Source organism: Halyomorpha halys, unplaced genomic scaffold, assembly GCF_000696795.3.
Source record: "Halyomorpha halys isolate HHAL.00 unplaced genomic scaffold, Hhal_1.1 Scaffold1014.1, whole genome shotgun sequence".
NCBI lineage: Eukaryota > Metazoa > Arthropoda > Insecta > Hemiptera > Pentatomidae > Halyomorpha > Halyomorpha halys.
The window spans coordinates 523,684-534,739 of NW_027116643.1; the positions used below are offsets into that span (position 1 = coordinate 523,684).

The following is an 11,056-nucleotide window of genomic DNA, read 5'->3' on the forward strand; positions in this document are numbered from 1 at the left end:
AATGAACGACTGAGGTCCCATCGCACTTTTCTTTCAAAAGCCGAGGAAATGATTCACCAGATAGACCTACCAACTGATGAAAGACAGAATATAAGCATCTCCTACATGCCAAAGCACGATTCCGCTGAAGTCTACGGGCGATTCAAACTGGCATGTGATCGTGTCAAGAAAGATTGCCCTGAACCCGAGCTTAGAGCTGCTGCACTAAAAACAATTTATGAGCTATACCCCATAGAGCAATTGCTACACATTTATACCGATGGGTCTGCGTCCGGTATTAACAAGAGAGCTGGAGCAGGTGTATACTCAATTAACTTCCAATTGTCATTTCCCGTTGAAGCGGGATGTGACAATTATGATGCAGAAATGCAGGCTATCTGCTTTGCGGTGGAAGCCACTATTGAATGCAATGACAACACGGTATTCTTCAGCGACTCCCAAGCCGTAATACAAAAATTAACAACACCAGGTGCCGCAAGTCACCCACGGAAGAAAAGTGCAGAAAAATGGCTGCTATCATGAAGAAAAGAGGACGGGCTATAGCTCTGCAGTGGATACCAGGCCATGTTGGCATAGATGGTAATGAGCAAGCTGACAAGTTGGCTAAACTTGGTTGTGCAAAGAACCAGCCTGTTCTACCACTTTCCTACAGAACAGTGAAATCACTTATAAACGCTTATTATAAAGACAGAACAAGTGCTAGACACAAAGTTCAAGCGGAAGGAAAGAAGTGGGAGAGCCTACTGAATAAGGAAAAAAGAATCCCCGGCAATCTTAGCAGAGCTGAGAGAGTGGCCTGTTTTCGGCTAGTGACAGAACATGATCTGCTCCAAAAACACCTCCATCGAATTGGCATCGTAGATTCCCCGAAATGTCATCTATGCAACATGGGGGACATGGATGGGGACCATCTTTTGTCGTGTGTTGGTCTGGAGGATGTTGAGCGAGATGCGGACCAGCTAAGAGGACGAATAAAATTGTATTGGGCTGCGAGAGGGAAAATGGCGTAATAGCCCACTTCCTGTGGCGTAGGGGAAAAAAAAAAGATTTATTTTTGGCATAATTCAAGTTGACAATAGACATCTTTTATGTATTCTTTCTCTTTTACTTTATGATTCAGCATATGGGGTCGGTGTCTAATTTGGAAATACATTTTCTATCATAAAACACAATTCCCGAATGCTTATAACGTTTCTTGATATAAACTCAGGACAATATGAAACACAAAAACAACTTTATTCATTTTTTCATGTCTCCTTAAAAATGGAGAAAGCAATTAAAGAGATGAAAATGGTGCTGGACACTAAAAGCTTCCCTCCCGATAATTAACATGAATAAAAGTAGAAATTAAAATATTACACTTACTATATAATAAAAATAAACTTTCGGGGCAACAAATTACAATTTTTAAAATATAATATACAAATTCAATATAACTGGCCACAAAAATGCGCATGCGCAAATGGAAACAGTTCCAGGCGCGGAACCAGGTTTCATATTCTGTAACCGTTATTCTCTGAGTGTTAATGTAATTAACTCCACTGAGGTTAAACGAGTGTTGTGCCATCATCAGGCATTTTAGTCCTTATGAAGTAAGGAAACGTCACTATTTATATCACTTACGTTAGTATAATAACATTTACACTCCGAGATTAACGGTTACAAAATATCAAACCTGTTACGAGACGAGAGGTTCCGCGCCTGGAACTGTTTCCATTTGCGCATGGGCACTTTCGTGGCCAGTAGTGTCCTGAGTGTGGAGTGAGTTAGTATCGATTGTTTTTCTGTGTTTCTTTCGTCGTTTGTTGATGACCCCAAGGTCTGTCCCTCCAGCTACTCCTGTTTCAACAACTCATACCCCAACTTCTGAAAATCTTGATAAGAAAACTCCATCTACTGTTGTAGAAGATGACCGTGGAGAAAGGAGAAGAAAAAAGAAAATCTACTATGCTAAACTCAAGAAGCAAGAAGAAAACAAATTGGCAGAACTTGCAGAAAAATACAGAGATAGAGCTAGAGAACGAAGAGAAGGAGCCAATGCAGATTATCAAGTTGATGATCCCATGTCCACATCTAGTGGATATAGAGCTGTAGTTCCTGATATTAAATCTGGTATTGATGCCGCAGAAAGAAGGAGGCAAATGATTCAGGAATCAAAATTTTTGGGTGGCGATATGGAACATACTCACTTGGTAAAAGGTTTAGATTACGCTTTGTTACAAAAAGTTAGAAGTGAAATTCAAATGAAAGAACAGGAAATGGAAAAACTAGTTGCAAAACCCAAAAAGGAAAAGAAAAATAAAGAAGAAGAAGAGATGGTTTTTAAAACTCGTCTAGGTAGGAATGTTTATAAAGTAGTTATGGGTGGAAAGGAAATTCATAGAAATCCTCTGTTTGCTCCTGGTTGTATGGCTTATGTTGTAGAGTTGAATGATGACATGGCTGATAGTGATATACCTACTACTTTATAAAGAAGCATTGCTGATGTCCCTAATACTGAATCTATTACCACCCTTACAACTAATGATATTGTGATTAACAAACTCGCTCAAATTCTGTCTTATTTGAGACAAGGTCCAAGACACCATAAGAAATCTAAGAAGAAGGATAAAATGGTAATAATACTTCTGCAATTATTAAATAATAGTAATAGTATTATTAAATAATAATAATACTTCTGCAAATTATCATCTATTCATTTAGTTCTTATATCCATTAAACATTGTTACAGGTTGAAGAGAATATATTTCCTGATGCTGGGGACTACATACCATCAACTAACAAAGTCAGTGATCGTAAGAAAGTTGCCAATTACTTTAAAGATACTGAGAAAGAAAAAAGCCCACAAAGAGAAGTTAGTAAAAAGGTTAATCCAACTGGGAAGAAAGAATCTAGAGCTGCAGGTAATATTATTTCATTGTTTTTTTTGTTTTGTTTTTTTTAACTTAAAATTTAATTTAATGATACCCACCATATCATAGTCTCATATTATTTTCCAATTTGTTTTTGAACCTAAGTTAATCAGAAATAGTTTCCAAAGTGTGAAATAGTTGTTATTTATATCTTAATATGTTGGATCAGTTCTAGAGACTATTAATCAGAAAATAGTCAAAGTACATTAAGTTTTTTACATGCTACAGAACATATTTGAGTTTTATGTTTAACTCCTTTTACTGCCTTCCTTGTTAGTTTCTGTAATATCCTCTGAAAAAAAAAAATTTATGGAGGACCAATCATATCAATTTCAAAATGTCCCACAGTTTTTAAAACAAAACATATTTTGGCCCATTTATAACTTATATTATTTTTAACCACTCTCTCAATAATTAACTTTTCAGTTTGAGGCATTGATGCTATAATTCATTAGTATGATGATGTTATTTCACCCTAATTACAATCTTTATTGTATTGTTCAAAGTCTCTTCCCACTGCAGTGTTAACTAAAGAACATAAATTAGTTACTAGCCCATGTTTTGTAAAACTTTATTTTTTCCCCTGAAACCTATATATCAATATTTTAGTCCATATATAAATTTTAGTCACTGTAAAATATATCAGATTATCAAAACTGTAATGGTTTCCCCCATTTTTTTACCCCTCTATTATTAATATAGTCTAATTTATTTATTTTTACTCTTAGGAATATTGGCTCGTTAGGCTGTTGAACCGACTGGTTACACTGAGTGTTATCCTGGCTTGGATGAAATGCAGGATGCTATAGAAGATTCTGATTATGAAGTTGATTCCACTAAAATGGATCAAGGTAACAAGAAAGGACCCGTTGAAAAATTGGATTTTGATACTGAGGAAGAATATTCACAATACATGAATAGTAAAGAAGTCCTGCCGAAAGCAGCCTTCCAGTATGGTGTTAAAATGGCTGATGGCTGAAATACAAGAAAGCATAATAATAATAGAAAATAGTACTAATGTAAGTATTTATTTTTATTCTATACACTAAGTTACTAATTAAAGTATTACTTAATAATTATAATAATTTCAATGAATATATTGTACATATACATTGCTGAGGTTCTCTAATCACAAACAATATATAAATGTTTATATATTTAAATAAAAGAAAAGAAATAAACAATATTCGAAAAGCAATATTCTAAAGGTATTGAACTAAAATTAAATATTTTCCTGTTTCAAATAATACTTATACTTATATTCATGTTAACTACCTCAAACAGTCTCAAATTATATTTTTGATTAAGATATCTCGGGAGAGAAGCTTTTAGAGTCCAGCACCATTTTCAGCTGTTTAATTGCTTTCTTCATTTTTAAGGAGACATGAAAAAATGAATTAAAGTTGTATTTGTGTTCCATATTTCTCCTGAGTTTATATCAAGTGAAATGTTTGATATGCGTATTAGCTCTTTGGCATAACTCCCCTACCTGTTATGTTAAACATACCAGATTCGGTTACTAAGGTTATCCCTCAGAGTTATTTTTAGGGAGGAATATGAGAACACCATTGACTTTACTTCATCCAGCGCAGATCTTAAAATTATGAATTAGAGCATCTCAAGACAAATATACAGCAGAGTCTCAAAGTAAACTGACTGAATATAAACCAGGAGACTTGGTGTGTGTTCAATCCATCACTCACAAGATAGTCCGGGAAACCACTTGGAGTTATAGAACAAATAGTTTCTACGGTTTCATACCAAGTGTTGCTTAATGGACGTCTGAGGCATACGTCAAGTTCGCACCTGCAGAAGTGTTCTCCAGATGCTAAGTCTATAGTGTTGGACTCACTGGCTAGGTAGCCTGGAGAGTTTTATGAAGACCTATCTAAACCAACCAGTGCTGCTGTTCCATCAAGGGACATTTCTGCATCGGTAGAGCATTTACCACCAGCACTCCCTGCGAAACCGGCTTCAGTGGGACCTTTATTGTCAGACCCTACTTCGGAACCTCCGACACCATCTTCTGAGCAGCCTAACTGTAATTCACCCCCTGAGGAGGCCAATTCTAGGGTTATCCGGCCCTCATTTAATGCATACTCTGGTCTGTCAACACCTTCACGGAAATCTGTCATCCAGGGACAAGAAGTTCTCACACCAACAAGCCGGACAGGTCGGACCATCAAGACTCCTAAGCACTTCTCAGATTATGATATATCCTATTAATTAATATGTTTTGTTCCTTATTTAAGCAGGAGAGGATGTAATGTTTGATATGCGTATTAGCTCTTTGGCATAACTCCTCTACCTGTTATAAGTCAGTTCAATACAGTGTTATGTTAGATGCTAACCTGTTTGTTTTGTTTTCCTTTTCCAACATTAAAATACCCTATATTTTGCTATATTAGAACATTTCATCAAGAAACATTATAAGCATTCGGGAATTGTGTTCTATGAAAGAAAATGTATTTCCAAATTCGACACCGATTCCATATGCTGAATCATAAAGTAAAAAAGAAAGAATACATTAAAGATGTCTATTGTCAACTTGAATAATGCCAAAAATAAATCTAAGAATTGTATATTGTGTCAATAGTGTATTACAAATGTTGATGATACCAATTATCAATCAATAAGGTGGTGGCTCTTTCTACATAATTTTGGGGAATTAAAAAAAATTAAATTCCTAATTCAGTTTTTAGACAACCTTTTTTTTTTTCTTTATTAAACTAGATATATGAGACTTTCAGTTGTAAAGCAGGGTAACTGATTAAATGAAACTATTGAAACTTTAGTAAAACAGGAATCATTAAACTTAATATCAATATTATTTTTAAAAAACAATTTACTAAAGATTCTTTCAATAATTAATGAAATTAACCATTAATAAATTGGTGATGCCAAAAACTTCGATTCATGAAAAATTTCAGCTACCATATTTTGTGACTGAACATCTCATGTTAGGATTAAGAAATCACAGTGGGTCTTCTGGAACCTGCTTGCCTTTTTTTCAGTGTAGGAGGAAACTTAAAAGATTGGTGCTATCCCATAGTTGTGCCAACACTCAAGAAAACACATAATGTTTAATATATAAATAACAATATATACACTGTCTGTTGCTTATGGAGTCTGGATTGTTTATTATTGAAAATTGTTGTGGAAAGACATCTTACATTCTTCTTGCAGTACTAAGTCAAGTTTAAGTGCTTCTATTAATCAAAAAATGTTGGAACTAAAGGTCAAAGATATGCAATTTTGCTTAGTGAGAAAGTCCATTTTTCTAGAGATGGTCCACATTTTCGAGTCGAAATATTAGCTTGTATAATTATAATTAAATATTAATTGTATAATAATGTATAATAAAAAAATTCAGAATGGTTTCCTGATTAAATAAAATTTTCAATAGTAAATGAGAGCAGAATGATAACAAACCATTTTAAAAAAATATATTTTCCACACTATTTAGCACCCTCCTTAAGACACTATATGCTTAATCCCTCAAAACACATTAAATCCAATCTTATTTTTCAAAGATTGGGTCGAGATTCAAATGGGGATGAAACCATATAGTTAAAAGGACTACTTACATTCAAAATATAACTAACTGAAAAATATCTCTTTATTATATTAGATAACTAAAATTACGATCATCATGTAATATTTTATTTTACATATAAGGTAAAATAATAAAAATAAGGCGTAAAAAATAAAGTTAAAAAAAATGAAAAAGTTTATCTTACAGACCATATAGAATATTACAGAACCACTGAATAAATCTAAATTACAGTTTTGCCAATGAGTAATACAATCAAATGAACAATAATAAAATCAAAATAAATAAAATGAGGGTTGGACAGGGGGGTGTGTGTAATAATAGAAAATAGTTCTAATGCAAGTATTTAGTTTTGATTTATACATTAGGATACTAAGTAAAGCATTACTCAATAATTATGATAATTACAATGAATATGTAGTACATATTTACAAATAAAGTTCCCTAATCACAAACAATATATAAATGTTTATATATTTAAATAAAAGAAAAGAAATAAACAATATTCGAAAAGAAACATTCTAAAGGTATTGAACTAAAATTAAATATTTTCCCCTTTCAAATAAGAATAGACATATAACTATTCTACTCCCTAAAGATACATTTTGTAGCTCAGTACCTAGGAATTTTGGACTGAGGAGTACCCGGTTCATCTGGACCCTTTCTCTTCTGGATAATGTTCTGGATCTTGTTCCATTCCCTATCCAGTTTAGCTCTCTCATTGTTTTCTTTGTTATGCTTTCTAGTACGTCGTCCATTTTGTGAATATTCTTCCTGAGTATCAAAATCCCATCTTCCAACTGGCCCTTTCTTGTTACCTTGATCCATTTTAGTATTTCAGAAGGATATGATCAGGGCTGCAAACAATTTGTATATTAAAATAATCATGTACATTAATATTTATTTATTAAAAATATTTTTGTTTTTCTCAAGCACAGCTCTAACCATCTTCTTATAACTTAAATATGGCTAATCATCTAAATATAATATTTGTAAATTAATAATAGAGGGGTAAAAAAATGGGGGGAACAATTACAGTTTTGATAATTTGATATATTTTACAGTGACTAAAATTTAGATAGAGAATAATTGATATATAGGTTTCAGGAGAAAAAAAAAAGTTTTGCAAAACATGGGCTAGTAACTAATTTATGTTAACACTGCAGTGGGGAGAGACTTTGAACAATATAATAAAGATTGTAATTGGGGTGAAATAACATCATCATACTAATGAATTATAACATCAATGCCTCAAATTGAAAAGGTAATTATTGAGAGAGTGGTTAAAAATAATATAAGTTATAAATGGGCCAAAATATGTTTTGTTTATAAACTGTGGGACATTTTGAAATTGATATGATTGGTCCTCCATAAAATTTGTTTTTCAGAGGATATTACAGAAACTAACAAGGAAGGCAGTAAAAGGAGTTAAACATAAAACTCAAATATGTTCTGTAGCATGTAAAAAAATTAATGTACTTTGACTATTTTCTGATTAATAATCTCTAGAACTGATCCAACATATTAAGATATAAATAACAACTATTTCAAACTTTGGAAACTATTTCTGATTAACTTAGGTTCAAAAACAAATTGGAAAATAATATGAGACTATGATATGGTAGGTATCATTAAATTAAATTTTAAGTTAAAAAAAACAAAAAAAAAACAATGAAATAATATTACCTGCAGCTCTAGATTCTTTCTTCCCAGTTGGATTAACCTTTTTACTAACTTCTCTTTGTGGGCTTTTTTCTTTCTCAGCATCTTTAAAAAAATTGGCAACTTTCATACGATCACTGACTTTGTTAGTCGATGGTATGTAGTCCCCAGCATTAGGAAATATATTCTCTTCAATCTGTAACAGTATTTGTAATTAATACAACAACTAAATGCATAGATAATTATCTAGTTGCAGAAGTATTATTACCATTTTATCCTTCTTCTTAGGTTTCTTTTGGTGTCTTGGACCTTGTCTCAGATAAGAAAAAATTTGAGCGAGTTTGTTAATCACAATATCATTAGTTGTAAGGGTGGTAATAGATTCAGTATTATGGAGATCACCAATACTTCTGAATAAAGTTGTAGGTATATTATTATCAGCCACGTCATCATTCTACTTAACAACATAATCTATAGGACCAGGGGCAAACAGAGTTTACTGCGTGTTCCTATTTTATAATAATAGAGCAACAGCTCTATATCCACTAGATGTGGACATGGGATCATCAACTTGATAGTCCACATTGGCTCCTTCTCTTCGTTGTCTTGGTCAATTTCTATATTTTTCTGCAAGCTCAGCAAATTTGTTTTCTTCTTGCTTCTTGAGTTACCCAGACCTTGGGGTCATCATCATGCTGAATCATAAAGTAAAAGAGAAAGGATACATTAAAGATGTCTATTGGCAACTTGAATCTTAATGCCAAAAATAAATCTAAGGGTTGTATATTGTGTTAATGGTGTTTACAAATGTGGATGATACCAATTATCAATCAATAACCTGTCAGCTCAGCAGCCTAAGGAGACAATATTCCTAAGAGTAAAAACAAATAAATTAGACTATATTAATAATAGAGGGGTAAAAAAATGGAGGAAACAATTACAGAAGTATTTCAAATGTTTTTATTTCAGAAGGATATGATCAGGGCTGCAAACGATTTATATACTGAAATAATCATTTACATTAATATTTATTTATTAAAAATATTTTTGTTTTTCTCGAGCACAGCTCTAACTATCTTATAATTAACATGTGGTTAATCATCTACATACTTTATATCAAATGAAAAAGAAAAAGATCTAAAAAATGTCAAATATAATTTAATTTAATAGTTTTTCCTACCAATCGTTCAATTCTGGATCTGCTTCCGAACTTAAGTGGGCCGAAGTAAATAAATAACCTATTGGAATATTCTGCTAAAAGCTTATTGATATTTAAAATCTGAACTCTCATAAAATTTATTGTAAAAATTAAAGCAATTACAACTATTCAACTTACTTAATCTCAGAGATGGGTTATTTAAAAAAATTGCTCAAATTAAACAGAAAATCATCAATTAATTATGTATATGAATGTAGAAAACACTGTAATTTTCGTTAAATGTAATAATATACTTTGGATTAAGGCTCTTTTCTTTTTAACTTTCTTTTCTTTCACTCTAGTTTTTTATGTTGAAAACTTAACGGTTCAAATAAAGCTAGACTCGTGAAAGCGTGGGAACAACTGTTTTTGGAAATACTGCAATTTCCAAAAAATTGCACAATTTTTTATACTAACATCGCCTAATAGCCATTAGATTAAAGAAAACCTTGAGAGATACGTGAGTCGCGTTTTTCTTCATATCAGTTTCAGTTTTAACTTTCGATATCTTGTTTATTTCTTGAGACTATTCGATAGGAAATTGGGCCAGTTTTTGCGACCATCTTACAGAGTCCAAAGTATTCCTACACCTGTTTTAAATCGAATAAAATAAAAAATACTACTATTTTTTATAGAGAGTACTTTTGATAAATTAAATAATACATCAAACCTTTAATAATATATATTTCCGAAAATATAAACCATGTATGATCGGATTATTAATAAATAATTCAAAACAATCAACTAACAACCTGTGTCAAAAGTATTCACACACCTTATTTTTACTTTTTTCTTTTTACTTCTTAATTATATATTGTAAGGTGAAGTTCTGTGATCCTGAAAAAATTCAAATATGAGTTTCTGACGGATATACCCGTTTAGAGGCCCCCTTAGTCCAAATAACCAAGTATCGCAAAGTGGTCTAGGTGTGTGTCAGCCTAGCTCAAAAACGAAAAGCCGTACTAAGAGGCAGCTGCCCCTCACACCCTAGAAGTGAAAAAATATTAATTTAATAAAAATTAATTTTTTAAAGGAAATAATAATCGTAATAACTAATAAAGGACCGCAACTTATATATATAATTTTCTTAAAATTTAAGTTTCATTTGCCTTTTCTGTGCTAAAATGACACAACCTGATTGATTATGCCTTGCCTTCCCCCTAATTATGATCCTGAGTACGCCCTTGAGCGTAAATGCCTGAATTGTTACAGTAACCTTTTCGATAAAATAATCTAGCCTGCAGCCCCCCTTTATTTAGTAGATTTTTCAGACTTCTTTATATTTTACTGTATGACTGGATAAATTTGATTGTAAAACATTGATCGATATTTAGTAGGGCTATCTTTGGCTCTTAAAAAATATATATAGTATATATTTTTAATTTTACAATAAATGGAAAGTAGATCCCTGGAAGACATGAACCCAAAGCTGCAGATGACACGCTATAATACTGACCAGGCTACGAATTGGACAGAGGTATACTGTCAGGAACTTCTAGACCAACATGTAGACAGTGTAACGTACCACTCATTGTTAAACACATATTGACAGAATGCAGGCATTTGATTGACACCGGATTACTATACCATTTGCCAACTTTAATTAACAATAACAGCCCTCATATTCTGGAAATATTTGATTACCTAAAGGAAACAGATATGTACGAATTTATATATTTACATCTTTTTCACATCTATTAATGTCACTTACCGTTATCGGGTAAATATATA

At 32.3% G+C, this 11,056-nt stretch overlaps 1 protein-coding gene and 1 pseudogene across 1 annotated transcript; one reads left to right on the forward strand and one right to left on the reverse strand.

Annotated features, from left to right (window-relative positions):
- The first annotated feature begins 1,798 nt into the window (after positions 1–1,798).
- LOC106687808 (protein Red-like) lies at positions 1,799–2,959 on the forward strand (annotated as a pseudogene).
- Positions 2,960–7,077: 4,118 nt separating this feature from the next.
- On the reverse strand, positions 7,078–8,821 carry LOC112211073 (protein Red-like). The gene is made up of 4 exons (XM_067053369.1): positions 8,799–8,821; positions 8,396–8,537; positions 8,152–8,323; positions 7,078–7,283 (listed from the first exon to the last, which is right to left on the reverse strand). The coding sequence occupies exons 1-4, from the start codon at positions 8,819–8,821 to the stop codon at positions 7,078–7,080; spliced, it is 543 nt and encodes a 180-aa protein (XP_066909470.1).
- Positions 8,822–11,056: the final 2,235 nt, after the last annotated feature.

Coding starts and splice junctions, on each gene's coding strand:
- LOC112211073 (XM_067053369.1), bottom strand. CDS start 8,821: ATGATGATGACCCCAAGGTCTGG. Junction 8,538..8,798: donor ATGATGACCCCAAGGTCTGG/GTAACTCAAGAA, acceptor AACTTTATTCAG/AAGTATTGGTGATCTCCATA. Junction 7,284..8,151: donor GAAAGAATCTAGAGCTGCAG/GTAATATTATTT, acceptor AAATGGATCAAG/GTAACAAGAAAGGGCCAGTT.